General features: G+C 36.8%; 1 protein-coding gene across 4 annotated transcripts in view; it reads left to right on the top strand.

Moving 5' to 3' along the window:
• Positions 1–17,654, top strand: part of PHKA1 (phosphorylase kinase regulatory subunit alpha 1) — a gene marked incomplete at both ends in the record, with an annotated part of 136,298 nt that extends 118,644 nt beyond the window's left edge. For 2 of the 4 annotated variants that reach the window (XM_079727532.1, XM_079727531.1), the window contains 8 exons: positions 750–828; positions 969–1,098; positions 3,602–3,703; positions 4,597–4,712; positions 11,997–12,167; positions 14,347–14,400; positions 16,075–16,275; positions 17,481–17,654. In XM_079727532.1, coding sequence (XP_079583658.1) covers positions 750–828; positions 969–1,098; positions 3,602–3,703; positions 4,597–4,712; positions 11,997–12,167; positions 14,347–14,400; positions 16,075–16,275; positions 17,481–17,654 — 1,027 coding nt within the window. Of the gene's footprint in view, positions 1–749; positions 829–968; positions 1,099–3,601; positions 3,704–4,596; positions 4,713–4,841; positions 4,890–6,464; positions 6,531–11,996; positions 12,168–14,346; positions 14,401–16,074; positions 16,276–17,480 lie in introns of all 4 variants that reach the window. The other 2 variants (XM_079727529.1, XM_079727530.1) reach the window with 2 other exon arrangements.
• Between the last annotated feature and the right edge of the window lie 918 nt (positions 17,655–18,572).

Genomic DNA, 18,572 nt, shown 5'->3' with positions numbered 1-18,572 from the left:
TCATATTAGATTAGGGCCCACCCAATTACCTCACTTTAGCTTACCTCTGTAAAGACCCCATCTCCAAATAAGGTCACACTCTGAGATAGTAGGGATTAGGATTTCAACATAGGAACTTAGAGGGAACACAGTTCAATCCGTAACACCTTACTCCTGGCAAACAGAACCTTTTATTACAAATCAGATCAATTTTGTGGCTACTGTGGGCAATCCAAAAGAAGATGGCATGCCCCATGCCCCCAGAGTGCTTAGTATCAACAGGAGAGGCAGAAGTGTAGGAGGGTGTGTGTGTGTGTGTGTGTGTGTGTGTGTGTGCAAACTGATGAAACTATAAAAAATCAGTATAACTCTATAAGGTGTGATTGTAAAGTAATAAAATGTCTTCCACAAGGCACAGCTTAGATTTAGTTTATTACTTTTTAGCCATAATAGTTACTCGTCAAATGTTAAGAATTAACCATGAAAGACTGGTCTGGAAGGACATAATGGGGTGAGTTTTAAATACAATTTGGAAGGAGAAGGGCAATCCAGGCTTAGAGACGGGAGAGCAGAGCTCTCCTGAGTTGATATGGTCCAGAGTGCTTTGGGGAGGCAGTGAACTTTGAAGACTGAAAGAACCAGAATGCTACCAGTAATGATGAGATGTTGAGACACTGACTTGGACTTGGGAGGAGCTTTTTTATTTTCTCAATAAATTTAGCTTTAAGTAGTTGCAGAATTTTGTCTTTCTTCACTGTCCTCTTCCTTAGACCTCTGCCCTATGAAGAACTCACTCAGCTGATAGATGAAGCCAGTGAAGGGGACATGAGCATTTCAGTTCTTACACAGGTGAGCAGAATTATAAAGCCTAATCTGGTGATTGATATTTAAAAGTTTGTTTTCAATTGATCTGGCAATTTCTGAAGACCACAAAATAAGCCTTCTGAGATCTAGGGCATAATTTTTGTCTATATTCATTCCATGCACAGGAAATAATGGTATATCTAGCCATGTATATGCGAACTCAGCCTGGCCTCTTTGCTGAAATGTTTCGACTTCGAATTGGTCTGATCATACAAGTTATGGCAACAGAACTGGCCCACTCCCTTCGATGCTCAGGTATTCAATTAAGTAACTGTTTGAGGCAGAATTCACTTTTAATAGAGTTCTATTGAGTTTTGAATCAGGAGGGAAAGGAAGCTAAAAGATTTTTATCAGTAGCTCAGAAGCTGCATATAGCAGTCTTGTTCCCATGTTAGTCAGTCCCTATACAAGTCAAGGGACTGCTATGACAAATTTATATATTAGTTGTCAGCTTCAAAATTCCACCTCCTAGGGGCTCTGCACTCCCAATTACATTCCTACTAACTCCTAGAGTGATCCGAGGCATACATCAAACTAAGTGTGATAGACTGGGTTCGATTCTGATTCAGGCATGGCCACTTCTGGCTGTCAGATTGAGTCACCACATCAGTTTGATTATAGTGTCAGTATTCTGTCTAGTCAACATCAGGATCAAATAAAGGAAGGCAATATTTCTATTCATATTTATCTGACAGGACTCTTTTTGATATTAGCTATAGGTATATTTGGCAAGGTAGCAGTTTTAGTTAGAAGAATAGATGGGGCCTTTGGAAGCTGTAGCACAGAATTATGGGAAGACCCCATGGCATGACTATTTTTTCCTTCGGTATTTGATTTCAACAAGAATGGCAAAGTAACAGAGATAGGGATTGAATACAAAGATAAAATCACAGTTGCAAAACTCAATTTTAGCCATTGTTTCAGTTAAATTTCCCCAAAAGGCTTTTAATTGAGCTGTTAGCAAGTAGCTAAATTTATTGGTTTGAATCTAACCTAAATTACATGAGATAATGTATATTTAAATAACCCTTTAAAGGAATAAAGCTAATGATTATTTTATACCTACCACATGCCAGATACTGTACTTTTTGCTTTATATTTACATATATTATCTCATTTAATCCTTACAACAACCAACTGGAGAAGGTATTTTTATCTCACTTTTACTGATTGTAAAAGGAATTGAAACTCAACAAACTATTGGATGTAAAATAGGCTCAAGGATGTGTTGTACAACACAGGGAATATAGCCAATATTTTGTAATAACTGTAAATGGAAAGTAACCTTTAAAATTGTATAAAAATTTTAAATTATTTAAATAAAGCTAATGAGCAATTTTTTAAAAATGAAACTCAGAAAGGTTAATGACTTGCCCAAAGTTACATAACTGGTAAATAGTGAAATTTGAGTCCAAGTCTGCCTGATTCCAAGTGATCGCCAGTTCAGCACATTGTTATAAGATTACATGCATATATATATATTTTTCTCAAGCTTTGGTAGCAAGTGATGTTTTATGAGGGTCTGATTACTCAGTAATAAACCTCAAGAAGTGATAAATCCTCAAACATTCTTCACTTTTCCTTAATTGCCCATTACAGATTTTTTTTCCTGTGGATTCATCAAACCATGGCTATTTATTTATTCTAGGATAAAGTCAAGATCCCTGGGTCTGATATTCAAGACCCTCAACAGTCTGGCCTCTACCTCCCAGTTCAACAGTACTTCCCACTAATTTTATCAGTCCCCATCCTTGGAGATTGATGTCTCCTCTTATTTCCAAAGCATTTATTGTCTATACCTCTCATTTGACACTTAGTATAGCCATGCCATGTTTTACTGTTGTTTATCTTGTTTACATGTCCAGTCTCTCCCAAATAGTTGGTCAGCCTCACAAGGTCAAGTGCCATGTCATACCTCTTTGTACTAACATTGCTTAAAATCATGACCTACATGTAGTAAACTCATAATAGGTGTCTGATGTTGATGAACAAATTCAAGTTATCTTCTCAATATTCTTCATAATTTCATAGATTCATATCTATTCTCTTTTTAAATCCCCATATTTCCAGATAGAGAGAAGTTTTGATTATTTTAGCCCATCTTCGTAGATACAATCATTGCTTTCTCTGACTGGTTTCCAGTTCCACTGTGCTCCTTTCATTCTTCCCACTTTCAAATAAAGATTCTGAGTATCCTAATGATGTGGAAGAGGGGTGAAGAAGAAATCAAGGGCCTAGTTAATCCATAAACTGGATAATCAGTCCTTAAATTATTAAGAATCTGTTGGAGGATGAATGCCTAGGCAGTATGGTGCTGGAAATTTATTTTCTTTAACATCTTTATTGGAGTATAATTGCTTTACAATGTTGTGTTAGTTTCTGCTGTATAACAAAGTGAATCAGTTATATGTATACATATATCCGCATATCCCCTCCATCTCATGTCTCCCTCCCACCCTCCCTATCCCACCCCTCTAAGTGGTCACAAAGCACCAAGCTGATCTCCCTGTGCTATGCGGCTGCTTCCCATTAGCTATCTATTTTACATTCGGTACTGTATATATGTCAATGCTACTCTCTCACTTCGTCCCAGCTTACCCTTCCCTCTCCCCGTGTCCTCAAGTCCATTCTCTATGTCTGCGTTTTTTCTTCCAATCAAGTGACTCAGAAATTCTAAGCAAGAAAGGAAATAGAGAAAAAATAGGGTGAGTGGCAGGTCAATTAGAAATCCCTCTGTTCTAACATTTCTGCTGAGTAGCTGAGGAAGCAACAGATGGCCTGATGAATCTCAGTCCTTCAGCCATGAAGAACCTCCTGCATCACATTCTCAGTGGCAAGGAGTTTGGCGTGGAACGAAGCGGTAAGGTTGAATCACTGCATTTCTATTTCAGAATGTTTGTTTTAAATGTCTCATTGATTTTAAAGTGTTTTGCTTTTATCAGAGGAACTTTTCTCCCAAATAAATAGGACCCCAGTATATGAAAGTTAAAACCAAAGCTGTCTTCTGGAACAAGATTTGGAAACCACTGTGTGTCTTTTTTTCCCTTAAATGATATGTCAGTTAAGTAGATTACTAGCATATTTTGTTTTGGACTGTTTTATACATTCCCTTACATTATCTTAAGACTACTTTAGGACAACTAGCAACCTGTATCATCTGAAACTTTCTTGTATTCCAGTTGGCAATAATTCAGTAGCACTTATAGTGGGGGTGTGTGTGTGTGTGTGTGTGTGTAGCTGCTACAGTGCACCTGATATATCCTTTCACTTTTAAATTCAAATACGTTTAGGGGTCTATCACAAATTAACCTTACACCTGCACTTGGTGGTTTGGTAGTGGTGTTTGATATCAAGTACCTAAAACATCAGAGCAGATGAAAAGTTATCTCTCATGCTTAACTTTTAGACTTAGAATAAATAAATATATAATGTCAGATGGATGGATACTAGACCTTAGAGTGTTATAAAGCAGTGTTCCTCAGGCCTTACTGTTCATAAGAATCACCTGGGTATCTTGCTAAACTGCAGGCTTTAATTCTAGAGTTGGGCCTAAAATTCTAACAAGCTTCTAGGTGAAGCTAATGCTGCAGGCCTGTGTACCACACTTTGAATAGCAAGGTTTAGTTGGTTGTTTGGTTTTATTATTATTAACATAAAAGGAGGACATACATCTAAGTCTTTTAAATGTGATGGAGAAAAAAATTTGAACCTGATTATCCTCCCTCTTTCTCTTTAATCGGTCATGCTATATAGTTCGTCCCACTGATTCACGTATCAGCCCTGCTATTTCTATCCGTGAGATTGGTGCTGTTGGAGCAACCAAACCAGAACGAACTGGGATTATGCAGTTAAAAAGTGAGATAAAGCAGGTAAGATACTACTTGGGAACTGAGCTGGGTTACTTTCATATTTAAGAACATTCTTTTGGACTCAGACTTTGTTAAGATCATGTATTTTGTTTCGTATTCTGAGTTTAATTTGAGCCATTTATTTTTCAGGTGGACTTTCGTAGACTGTCTATCTCAACTGAGAGTCAGCTGAAACAAGTAGGGATCCTTTAACATAGATTAACCTGCCTTTAGTTCTATAAAACATGCATGAGCTTATGGCTTTTTTACAAATAAGATAAGCCACAGAGTAGCTTGTTTGATTCTCCTTTTAGCAATCTTTCTGCAGATAGCTTTCGTTTTTCTGGGCCAAACTATCTTGCTGATTTTAAGAGGAAAGTAACTTGTTTCTGATAGCAAGAAATTGAAACCTTGAATTCCTCTTGTTAGGATTAATACATAATTTTGGAATTAATTTTATGAAAGTAGACTTACATTTCTTACTTTTAAGAACCAGACTAGGTAAGGGCTTTTCTAAACATCTATTTTCAGTTATTGTCCAGAAATTAGATTTTTATCATTGTCATGATAGAGGTATATGAAAGGTGTTGTGAACACATAGAGGGAAAACATATAAATCAATCTGGGAGTTGGTGGGAGTCACTGAACATCATACTGTATTAGGCTGTTACTAATTTTTTCCTTGAAGATGAGAATAGATGAGTTATTGTGTTATACAAAGAAATAATTAACACAAACTTCCACAGTGTTTTTCAAAACTCTGGGAAATGGTGTGATTTCAAAGTCTTTTAATGAAAAGCTTAAAACTACTCCTTCTACTTTCAAAATAGACTTATGCTAGCTTACAATATTAAAACACGTCCAGAAGAGGAAAGGCAAAATGGAAATTTTGCTTGTTTGTGTGCTTGAGTGTCTGTTTGTTTTAGGAGTCAGAAACCATTTAGGAAAATAAAGAGCCAATGCTTGATGTTCAATTTGAAGTAAACTTAATTTAGGTATACCTATCAGATACTCTTTTACGTTTATATTATGCAAATACAAGACCAGAATGAAATAAGAAAGGGCCTTGTGATAGAAAAGTGTTCACTTTACAGGATTTTTCCTAGACAATTTGGATAATCTGAACATTTTCCTATCTGAAAGATTAAAGAACTACATTTCATACTGAAGAGTTGAAGTGATGTTCCTGGTAAACAGTTCTTGTTTTGGTTGAGAGTGATTGGCTAAATACTTCATGGTCGTTTATAGTAACAGAGTATTACTTACAAGTTCATTATATATTTAGAACTTGAAGTCCATGTTCCCAGCTAGATTAGTATGATATTAAGGACTTGACCTACCCACCCAGCTATATCATATAATTTTTTTTACACATACACTACCTATAGGACTTTAAGAAAGCCAAAATCATTAGGACTGTAATTTAGAGGATTGAGAGCTCTAAATTTTCATTACTTTCTTTCTTCTAAATACTGATTTCCACCCTCACCTGCCTGTCTGGTATTTTGTATTGTTCTAAGCCCTTTTCTCTGCCACTCACCAATGCCCTCTTTTCTGATTATAGAAAAAATACTTGTAAAGGTAGTTTTATTTATTTTACCCTTTTCCATGACTTTTAGAGTCAGGCTATTTCATCAGCTTTTTTAATGGCAACATGCTGGCTAGTTACTTGAATAGTCTGTAATTTTAATCTACTAATAACTTTTAAAAACACATAATGTTTTCCTTGCCTCATCCCTTTTAAAAATTTATTTTCTCAAATATTTTTCATAGCCCAATGGTGGTCATCCCCTGGGTGTAGATTTGATGTCAGTTTTTTCTGGTAACTGCTGTTATCTTGTATTATATGACAATCTGATTGACTGAAAAAAAAAATGAATCGGGCTTCCCTGATGGTGCAGTGGTTGAGAGTCTGCCTGCCGATGCAGGGGACACGGGTTCGTGCCCCGGTCTGGGAAGATCCCACATGCCGCGGAGCGGCTGGGCCCGTGAGCCATGGCCGCTGAGCCTGTGCTCTGCAACGGGAGAGGCCACAACAGTGAGAGGCCCGCGTACCGCAAAAAAAAAAAAAAAAAAAGAATCAAAAAGTAAAATTTATACTTATAAATCAACTTCAGGCAGGGTGATATCTTTCCATTTCTTTTCCAGAAAGGCAGGTGAGGGGGTTCAACTCCAACCTCTTTTCCATTTCAGAAAACAAAATTCAATTTAATAAGTATTTATCTGTTAAGTATCTGTTCAGTCATTTATTCTTTCAACTAATATAATTAATTAAATGCCTGCTATGTGCCAGGCACTGGAAAGCATCAGTATCCGCTGGGAACTTGTTAGAGATGTAAAATATTGGTTCCCATCCTAGGCCTACTGAATCAGAAAGACTGAGGTGAGGCCCAGCAATCTGTGTTTTAATAAGCTTTCTGGCTGATTCTGATGCACTTTTAAGTTTGAAAACCACTGGGTTACCTATTCTTATCGTTTATTCATTTGTAAATATTAATTGAGTGCCAATTTTGTGCCAGGCACTGGAAATACAATAGTGAACAAAACAGATGTGGTCCTTGCCCTCATGACACTTACAGTTTAGGAAGAATGATCTCTGATTTAGTTTCCTTGGTTTAAATCAATGATCCATAATGGCTTATGATTTCAGATTTCTCAGGCTGAAGAGATTAAGGCCAGATGACAACCAAACAAAAAATGGAAAACTATTGGAAACAATATTGCTATTTCTATTGACTTTAACCAAGTATATACCCTGTAATGAATTAGTGTAGTATGACTTGGCCAACTTTGTCATATCTACATTAATAAAGGAAGACAGAGGCATAGAGGAGGAGTTAATCTAAAAGCTCAGAACTATTGATATTTGGTTTTGGAAAACAGTCTGAATAGCCTTTGTGGTTTGACTCCACTCTCAGCAGCCTAGGATCTTGATAGTAGAGACGAAGACAATGAAGATAAATCAAATGGAGTTCACCTACTTGGTATATCAGTGTGATAGTCACTGGCCAATAGAAATGCCTTAGGGCACTTTTCTCTTTTACATAGCAGTGGTGATATAGGCATTTGATCCAAATTAAAATGTAAGAAGTTCTTTTCTCAGAAAATATTTCTATTACCTTCTTTTTATTTTATATTTATTTCTGAATCTAAACTGTCAAAGAAACACTTTCCCCAATGTATTTTATCCTTTACTTTTATAAGTTTTATGTTGTAGCATGTACCAATACTTCATTCCTTTATATTGCTGAACAGTACCTTACTGTATTGATATACACCACATTTTATTTATCCATTCATCAGTTGATGAACATCTGGGTTGTTTCTGGTTTTTGGCTGTTATGAATAACACTGCTATGAACCTTCATGTACAAGTTTTTGTGTGGACATATGTTTTTATTTCTCTCGGATATACATCTAGGAGAAGTGCTGGGTCATTTGGTAACTACGTTTAGCATAAGAAACTGCCAAATTGTTTTCCAAAGGGGACTGTACCATTTTACATTCCCACTGGCAATGTCTGAGGGTTCCAATTTCTTCATATCCACACCAATCCTTGCTATTGTCCATCTTTTTGATTCTAGCCATTTTAGTGGGTATGAAGTGGTATCTCATTGTGGTTTTGATTTGCAGTTCCTTATGATATTAAACATCTTTTCATGTGCCAATTGACTATTTGTTTATCTTCTTTTGGAGAAATGTCCATTCAGGTCCTTTTCCCATTTGTTAATTGGGTTATTTGTCTTTTTATTGTTGAGTTGTAAAGATTCTTTATATATTCTGGATACAGGTCCCTAAAGGTTCGTTATGTATTCTGGATACAAGTCCCTTATCAGATATGTGATTGGCACATAGTTTTTCCCATTCTATGTGTTGCTTTTCATTTTTTTTTCCTCTGAAGAATATCAACCACGGAATTTATTTTCTTGATAGTGTCATTTGAAGAACAGAAGTTTTTAGTTCGGGTGAAGTCCAATTCATCTAATTTTTCTTTTAGTGTCCTATCTAAGAAGGCATTGCCTAGCCCAAGGTCACAAAGATTTATTCCTATTTTTAAGAGTTTTATAGTTTTAGCTCTTACAATTAGGTCTATGATTATGTTTATGGGTCCCCAAGACCACCTCTCGGGTTCAGTGATTCACTAGGAGGACTCACAGGACTAAGCATACTCAAAGCTATGACTTATTACAGCATATGAATACAAAGCAAAATCAGCAAAGGGAAAAGGTGCATTGGACAAAGTCCAGGGAAAACAGGCACCAGCTTCCAGAGTGCTCTCCCAGTGAAGTCACACAGGTTGCAATTCCCCGTGCAATGAGTTGTGACAGCATGTATGAAATATTGCCAACCAGTGAAGCTCATTTAAGACTCAGCACCCAGGGTTTTTACTGGGGGCTGGTCACATAAACAGCCTCTGTCTGGCAGGTACCAAAACTCTAGACTCCCAGAGGGAAGGCAGATGTTCAACATAAACCATAGTGTTTCCACAAACAGTTTAGGCACAGTAAGCCACTGTTAATCAATTCTGAGAATGGTGGAAACCTTCCCAAAATCCAGCTTTCCAAATGCCAACCAAGGGTCAATCTTATAATCAGGCCTTTCCAAGAATAGCATTTCTGGCCTGCTGTGTTAACTCTTTTTTGCACAGTAACCCATTTGGACTTAATTTTTGTGTATGGTGTGTAGTAGGGGGTCCAACTTCATTCTTTTGAATGTGACTATCCAGTTGTTCCAGCGCTATCTCTTAGATAGAAGACTGTCTTTCCTCCATTTACTTTTCTTGACACCCTTGTTAAAAACTGACAAAACTGCAGTGGGTTATTTCTGAACTCCCAATTTTATTTCACTGATCTACATGCCTAGCCTATGCCTGTATGACGCAGCCTTTTTTTTTTTTTTCCCCCACAGAAGGAAGGATTTATTACTTGCAGCAAGTAAGGAGAACACTTGTTTTCCCAAAGCAGTGTCTCTTGACACAGTGTTGATTATTGTAGCTTTATAATAAATTTTGAAGTTGGGAATTGTGAGTCCTCCAACTTTGATCTTTTTTAAGATTGTGTTAGCTATCATGGGTCCCTTGAATTTTCACATGAATGTTAGGATAAGCTTGTCAATTTCTGCAAAGAACCCAATGGGATTTTGATAAAGATTGTGTTCAATCTATAGATCAGTTTTGAGAGTATTACCATTTTAACAATATTAAGCCTTCTCCATGAAAATAGGATCTCTATTTATTTAGGTCTTTAATTTCTTTCAACAGGTTTTGTAGTTTTCAGAGTGTATGTTTTACACTTCTTTCGTTAAATTTATTCCTAAGTATTTTATTCTTTTTAATGCTGTCTTAAATGAAATTGTTTTCTTAATTTCATTTTCAGATTGTTGATTGCTACTGTTTAGAAATACAATTAATTTTTGTATATTGATCTTATATCGTGCAGCCTCACTGAACTCATTTATTAGTTCTAATTGTTTTTTAGTGAATTCCTTATATACAAGATCATGTCATCTGCAAATGACTTTCCACTCTGAATGACTTTTATTTTCTTTCTTAATAGCCCTGGATAGAGCCTCCAGTACAATACTGAATAGAAGTAGCAAGATTGAACATCTTTGTCTTGTTCTGATCTTAGGAGGGAAAACATTCAGTCATCAACCATTCATTATGATGTCAGCTGTGGGTTTTTTGTAGATGCCCTCTATTAGATTTAGGAAGAGCCCCTTTGTTCCCAGTTTGTTGAGTGTTTTTTATCATTGAAGCGGTGTTAGAATTTATTAAATGCTTTTTCTCTATCTATTAGGATGATATGGGTTTTATCCTTTATTCTGTTGATAGGGTGTATTACACAGATTGATGTCCAGATGTTAAAACAACCTTGAACTCCTGGAATAAATTCTACTTCATCGTGTGTATTAAAAGGTGTATCATCTTTTTTTATATGTTGCTGAATTTTTAGGTTTGCTGGTGTTTTGTCGAGGATCTTTGTATCTGTGTTCATAAGGGGTATTGATCTGTAGTTTTCTTGTGATGTCTTTGTCTGATTTTGGTGTAAGGCTAATACTGGCCTCATAGAATGAGTTGGGAAGTTCCTTCCTTTTCTCTTTTTTGGAAGTGTTTGTGAAGAAGTGATATTAATTCTTCTTCAGATGTTTGGTGGTATTAACCAGTGAAGCCACCTGTACCTGGACTTTTCTCTGTGAAAGTTTTGTAATTACTAGTTATATCTCTTTGTTATAAATCTATTTGGATTTTGTTTCTTCTGGAGTCCATTTGGATAGTTTGTGTCTTTCTAGGAACTTGTGGTTTTCATCTAAGTTATATATCAATAATTTGTTGACATGTGACTGCCAATGGTATGTCCTTATAATCCTTTCTATTTCTTTAAAGTTGGAAGTGATGTCCTCTCTTTCTATCCTGACTTTAATACATTTCCTTTTTTTTTAGTTTTTGGGTATGTCTAGCTAAATATTTGTCAATTTTTTTGATGTTTATTTTCAAAGAAACAAATTTTTGGTTTCATTGATTTTTCTCTATTATTTTTGGTTCTCTATTTTTCTTTCTGTGACAGTCTTTGTTATTTTCTTCTATTTGCTTTCAGTGTAATTTGCTCTTCTTTTCTTCTTTTTTTCATTGTCTTAAGGTAGAAGGTTTGGTTATTGATTTGAGATCTTTCTTCTTTTTTAATACAAACATTTATAAAATAAACTTCTCTTTAAGCACTGTTTTAGCTGCATCCCATAAGTTTTGGTATGTTGTGTTTCCATTTTCATTCATCTCAGACTGTTTTCTAATTTTCCTTGCGATTTCTTTCTTAACCCACTGGTTATTTAGGGATGTGCTGTCTAATTTCCACATATTTGTAAATTTCCCAAATTTCCTTTTGTTACTGATTTCTAATTTAATTTCATTGTAGTAAGATAATATAATTTGTGTCTTATTTCAATTCTTTTAAATTGAGGCTTGTGTTACAGCCTATGGGAGCAACAAACCAAGCCATAGACCAGTTAGAAGTTTAACAGAAATAACCTGGCAAAGAGACAGTGAAGAACCTCCCATGTCATCAGTATTTTTATGGCTCTTCTTATGTATCACTAGATGCTTTCTAAAAGGATCATACCTGTTTACATTGCTGCTAGCTACTCATAAGTCTTCTAGCTTCACTATAACCTTTTTGTCTTGGGTGTTACACTTAATTTGTGGTTTATAATTCTGCTGAGTGTGTTTATTATTCATTGTGCTATAATACTTTAATCACAGAAACAGAGATAGCTCTTGATTTATGTTCTTTCCTCTACTTTTCTCCCAAGTCACCTGGAACCTCTATGAGTCCAAGTATTGGGTCCTTCCCTAGTGCATGTGGTCAACAGACATCTAAAGATAGTCGTCAAGGTCAATGGCAACGCCGAAGAAGGCTGGATGGAGCACTAAACAGAGTCCCAATTGGATTTTATCAAAAAGTATGGAAAGTTTTGCAGAAGGTGAGCATAATACACTGTAGATGTCTCTTTATTTCACGCCCCCCCCCCATGAAATTATCAGTCTCCTTGTCTGAGATATGACATGACTATGATGTCGCTGCAATTATATAAAAGTCATGTGCTCTTATGGATAAAACCTAGAAGAAAACATTAAAATGAAACAGTTGATTTGTTACTTTGACATTACTGATAATTTAGTCTCTCTCCATAACTGTTACTGTTGCAGTGTTTATAAATGAGACTTCAAAAATAATCACTTCTCTGCTTTTTGGCCATGGTTGGATATTGTGAGACATTGTGATACATTTACTGCTACTGCTAATCAAATGAATGTGGTGATAAAGACTCACTTTCTTTGTAGCTATTATAGAGTAGAAATGTTATTTGTAGCAATGTGCTATTAAGAACAAATGTTACTACAGTAAAACAACTGTGGCATCTGGGAAGCTTTATGAGACACTCTTACCTATTTTTTTTCTTGGATGAAAACTACTAAATAAATGCAGTCATAGTGATGCTAATAGTCCAGAGACTCTACTGGTGTGACCAATTTTTGTTTTTCTGTCAAAGGCCTAGTTTGCCAAAGACATTCAAGGGGACATCACACCATTATGATTGTGACAGATTTAGAAGGCCAAGAAGACTATTGTACTCATTCATAGATCTCATTCATAGTCTCGTAGGTGCCACTTTTTGCTTCATTGCCCTTGGTAATGACCTGAAGAACACTTCAACCAGGACTTCAAAACCTTCAGTTATGTTTCTCCCCTTAGCACGCTGATATTCTTCCAGGGACAGAATCAGGTGATCCTTTGGAATGGTGAAATTTGATTCCTCGAACTATCAACTCTGGCGATTTTCCTTTCAAAGAGTACCTATCAGTTATTTTCCTTCCATTTAACTGCTATAGCACAGTGGTAACAGATATGTGCTGTATCTCTCCAGCTCTGCCTGGCTTATGGCAATTCAGTTTCACAGACTACATGTAGTAGGTGCTCTTCTACCCAGATACCATGGGAAGTGTCTGTTCTTGTCATCAAAGAGTTTAATCCATAGTTATCTTCTTACATAGCAGCTGTAATGCAAGGCCAAAAGTGTTATGATAAAAGTGCAAAACCAGAAGGCTGTGAGAATACAAGGGAAGGAACATTCAAGTCTGACTGGGAAAATTGGGTATTTTGTGGCAGAATCAAAGCATGAACTTGAAATCCTAATGTAAAGGGGAAAAACAAATGCCGTCTGTTTTTTTTTTTTTTCCATTCCATTCCTTTCAGAGTATGAATGTAACATAATCATTCTGCACATATGTTTCAAGGCTGGTAATTCTCAAAGATTGTTATTTGGCATATGGAACATGGGATGGAAGTGTCTGGTAGGGTCGACAAACTTGTTGGATTGGAATATTTATCTGTGGTTTAATATATAATGTTTTGATTTATTTAAAATCTAAAATGGCAAGTCATTAATTCCCACTGCTTTTTAATAATTGAATTGATGGTGGGGGGAAGATAAAATATCATTCGTTCATATAGTATTTCTTGAGCATCTGCCATGCACTAGGCCATGTCCTAGGTGCTCACAGAAATACAACAGAAAACAAAACAGACAACAATCTCTGTCCTTATGGAACTTACATTCTACTAAGGAGAGACAATAAATAAGAAACACAAGAAATAAGTAAATTATACAGAATGTTGAAAGATCATGTACTGTAGAGAAAGTAGAGCAGAGTGAGGGGATCAGGAGTGCTGATGGGGGATGCTTAACTAGAAAATGTAACTATGCATGTCTGGTAAATGCATATCTTGAGTTTTTTCTCTTCAGCCTAAAAATATCTTTATGGAAGTCTATTTGTGATGGCTCTGGGACCTACCGTGGTATCCTCCCAGATGGTCTCTGAATCTTTAGGGCTAGACTATCCCAGCAGGTAGACCTTCCTGACCCTTCCACTCCCCTAAGTAGAGGATGAACCTTGAGTTCCCTATAGAAGCAGTCCAACCCTGCTTCTTGCCACACAGTAAGCGCAACCCCTTGGCAAAGACCCGTGGCCTGCAGGGCCTTTCACTGGCCTGTGATTACTCAGCATCTACCCAGTGGAACACACTTAGAAATACTAAGTGTCTCCTTACAGTCTCCCAGTTGTCAGCATATCCTGGGTGACGTTTTTGCTGTTTTGCAGTGTCATGGACTTTCTGTGGAAGGTTTTGTTCTTCCTTCTTCAACCACTAGAGAGGTAAGATTCTGTGTCTTTCCCATTTATGTGATTGATAGCTTGTCTGGCTAAAGTATTTCAGTGATCACTTTTCAAAATAACAAATCTATGCTTTTATAAATCAGCTGAACGAGAAATGCATTGGAGGAAAGGAGAGAATGTTCTTTAAAAATAGAATGGGAATATTAGAGAATAATTATGTATTACATTAATAATATAAATGCAGTTTCTTTTAATGGTTGATTAAGTTAGGCTGATTTATGTGAGTGTTGCCAGAGTTAGAAATGGCAGATGAGATAGAAATCTAAGAATGAATGAATGAATGACTTCTCATGTCCCCATCCTGTTCATCCCTACCTTTCTCTACTAAGATGTTTGTAGACTATAAACCAGTGATCATAAACCAATGGTCCTTAGCTCTAACTATATGTCACAGTAACCTGAGCTCCTATCTCCAATTCAGTGGATTAGACTCTCCAGGGATGGGGCATGAGCACCTGTACTTTAAAAAAAATGCTTAGAATAATTCTGATATATCACCATGGTTGGAAAACATTGCCATGAACCACAGACATAGATTAGGAAGTGCTTTTATATTTTGCTTTTTGCCCAGTCACACTGAAATTATAAAGAAATAGCTTTTATACAAAATCAACAAAGGAGCAAGAATTGGGAAGCTGGGAATAGTAAGACTGGATAGTAGAAAGTTCTCAAAAACTCTGGAGTTCTTGTAGATCATGGCTGCAAGGGTGGGTACGGAAAGCTAATGCTGTGTTTCAGGGCTCCACTCCTGCCTAGAAGCCTCTTCCCTAGTAAAGAACACTGTGTCCTCTCTTGGTCTCCTCTCTGCCTTTAAGCAAGATTGAAATGTTAACAGAATTAACAATAATACATACCTGAATATACCTTTAAGAGTCTGCAAAACACCTTTACACAGTCTTTAATTTGATCTTCAGCACAACTATGTGAGATAGCTAAGGAAGGGATTGTAGTTCCCAGTTCACAGATAAGCATACAAATTTAGAGAAGTGAATTGTCCAAGGTCATAGAACCAAACCAGTAACTGACAAAGACAGGACTTGAACCCAGGTCTTTAGACTCCAAATCTACTTAATACAGTTTTACCAAACATTAGTCCTCAATCCCCTTCACCCTAAAATAACTTTATATTTCTTCATGCCCTTTTTAATCTAACAGTATATAAATATTTTACATAATCCTCATCATCACGTATATACAAATTTAGTTTCTACTTAGATTTTTCCTTTATCCGCAGTCATCTTATTTATTCTTTTCATGATTCTATAGAAACTCATGAAGTTGCTGTACCATGATATGCCATTATTTACACAACCATTCCCATGTTTAGATTACTTCTAGTTTTCCACTTGTGACTAATGCTGCTATAAAACACTCTTGCACTTAGGGCTTTTCTCCTCTCTTGAATTATTTCCTTAGGATGAACTTCCAGAAGGAGGATTATGGGTTAGAGGGCATTGATACTTTTATGACTCTTGTTATGCTTGCCAGATTGCCTTCAAAAAAAAGATTGAACCTATTTACTCACTCAATTACATTAAAGGAGACTGAAGCAGTACTCTTGGCTACAGTATTTCTTCTGCCTTTCAGAATAGGTAATTGATGTCTCCTTCATGATGGGCTCTTAGGAAGTGATTTTCTTTTTCTCTATCACAGATGACTCCAGGCGAGATTAAATTCTCTCTTCACGTGGAGTCTGTCCTGAATCATGTGCCTCAGCCGGAGTACCGCCAGCTTCTGGTTGAAGCCATCCTTGTCCTCACCATGATGTCAGACATTGAAATTCATAGTATCAGAAGCATCATTGCTGTGGAAAAAATAGTGCATATTGCCAATGACTTGTTTCTTCAAGAACAGGTAGGCAAACCTGTTGTTTTCTCAAAGAGGAATGTCTGATACTAACCTGACTGCATTCAGAGCTCTTCAAGAAGCCAACGTCACTTTCTTGTGTCCTCTTCCTCATAGCTCTTTTCTAGGCCCCCTTCGTAGTGGCTCTGAGCTCTATTTGTAAAAGAAGTAAGCTGCGGGATGACCTCTGTCTTTTACCATGAGTTTTGTGGTTGTGTTACATGGTAAAGTTGCCTGGAACTCAGGGGACTTTTTTGCTTTTCGTCATATTTCAGACTACTTTTATCACACTACTTTTTGTAGCGATAAGGACTTAATAAGAAACTATTGGGTAGTATATCCTTTCTGGACTATTAAGGAAAAGAGAAGATTTGATTTTGGTTTTGTTTTGGTTTTGCTTTTCCCTCTTACCTGTAGGAAAATGCTAAAGTGAAACTTTTAATTCTACATTTCCTTATTTTCTTAATAAATCTTATTCCAGGAAATTAAGCACATTTTAAGAATGCAAACTCTTGAAAGCTTTCCAAATGTTTCCTAGATTAAGAGTAGGAACACATAAAGTGAAGGACATGCACTGCTGTTAATAGAACAGTCTCCAAAACATGTAATCAGTGTTTCATTCTATTAGGCCCTGGGGGGGAATGCAAAGGAAATTAAAAGTTTCTCTAGGACTTTTCAAGGATTTTCTAGGACAGTCCTAATTTTAAATATACTGATTGCTCTTAGTTCGTTGTAGCAGAAAATGTGATCCCTTTTAGGCATAGACTCTAGATTGGAAAGTTTGAGGTCTATTTGAATTAAGTCGACTTAGAAAGAAATAATGATGAAATGCAAGATAAAATAATACATGCTGAAATCAGTGGTACTAGAAGGATTCAGACCAAAGTCCCTCTAGGGTAATTTGTAAGTATTAACATTTGACTCTCTAACAAACACAACTCTAATTACCTATATATTTAACTTTCAAAAATTCGAAACAATTAATGCTTTAAAAATAATTTCATGTGATTTTAGGATCTAGTGAAAAATGCATATATAGAAACTCATAGTCACCATTTTGTGCATAACCCTGATCCCTTCCTGTCTAAACAGCCTAAGATCCAACTAGTTGGTGATGGGGAGGAGGCTCTGAGTTATTCTAGTCAGGACTTTAATTAGTAGGATTAGTAATTGTTCCTTTCCCCTGTGTTCTCCCACCCTTAAAAACCAAACAGAAAACCCTCGGCGCAGATGATATCATGTTGGCAAAGGATCCTGCATCTGGCATCTGTACTCTTCTGTATGACAGTGCACCCAGTGGCAGGTTTGGCACCATGACCTACCTCTCCAAGGCAGCTGCCACCTACGTGCAGGAGTTCCTGCCTCACAGCATCTGTGCCATGCAGTGAGGCCTCTAGGCCCTGGCTGCTGGGAGCCTTTTGACAGCTGGCTCCCGCCTCATTGTGCATGGAACTGAAATGTGATGGCCTGATCACTCCCGACCGTGCCCCTTTCCAACCCATCCCTCCCAAGAAGAGCGAACTTTTCTGATAAACTAACTGGTGTAGAAGACGTGAACCCTTGCCTGGAGGCATCTGCTCACCCAGGCTTTTCAGTGCCTTAATTCTTTCATGGTTCATAAAAGTTTGCATGTGTTTTTATTCTCTAGATCTGTTACAAACTTAGTTTTCTAACTCCTGTTTGGGGAGCCGGTGTTAATAACAACTTATTCCTAAAGTTTGATTTTTCTTATGTTTGGTTCATTGTGTGAACGAGTGGTGGGTGCTTTGGAACATTATTTCAAGTGAGTAAACCCTAAATTGTTGGACTTTATGCTGCTATAAATTGGAAATATCTATCCTAAGTGCCTTTTCTAGGGAAAAGAGTACCAGATCATGGTTTTCTTCTTTACTCACATGCTGCCTCACACTGAATGATGAACTCCTTTCTGTGCAGAACTTACTGTCTCTGCTTTTGCCTTCTCTATATCGGCACACATAATTCTTACTCTCCCTTTGGTGAAATATCCAAAAAATGCAAGTGCAGTGTGTATATTTAAGGATTTCAGTATTAACACTTAAAATCACATTTTATGAAGATTGCTGGTACTCAAAGATGTATTTGTAATAGAAAATGCAGAATAACCCAGAGAAATGGAGCCAGGAGCCCAGTTCCAGAAAATAGGGGGGCAGAAGAGAAGATGTCTGGGTAGAGTCTTACACCTGGGGAACAGAGAAGGAATTAGAGATGGGTTAGTGCCCTGAAGAGAGCCTTGTACACTAATCCATGGCTCTGAAGAGTGGGCCAGCAGACAACACAGAGAATAA

The sequence above is a fragment of the Hyperoodon ampullatus genome (genome assembly GCF_949752795.1).
Source record: "Hyperoodon ampullatus genome assembly, chromosome: X".
Classification (NCBI taxonomy): domain Eukaryota; kingdom Metazoa; phylum Chordata; class Mammalia; order Artiodactyla; family Ziphiidae; genus Hyperoodon; species Hyperoodon ampullatus.
Note: the sequence above shows the minus strand (reverse complement) of the source record. Positions and strands in the feature narration are given on the sequence as shown.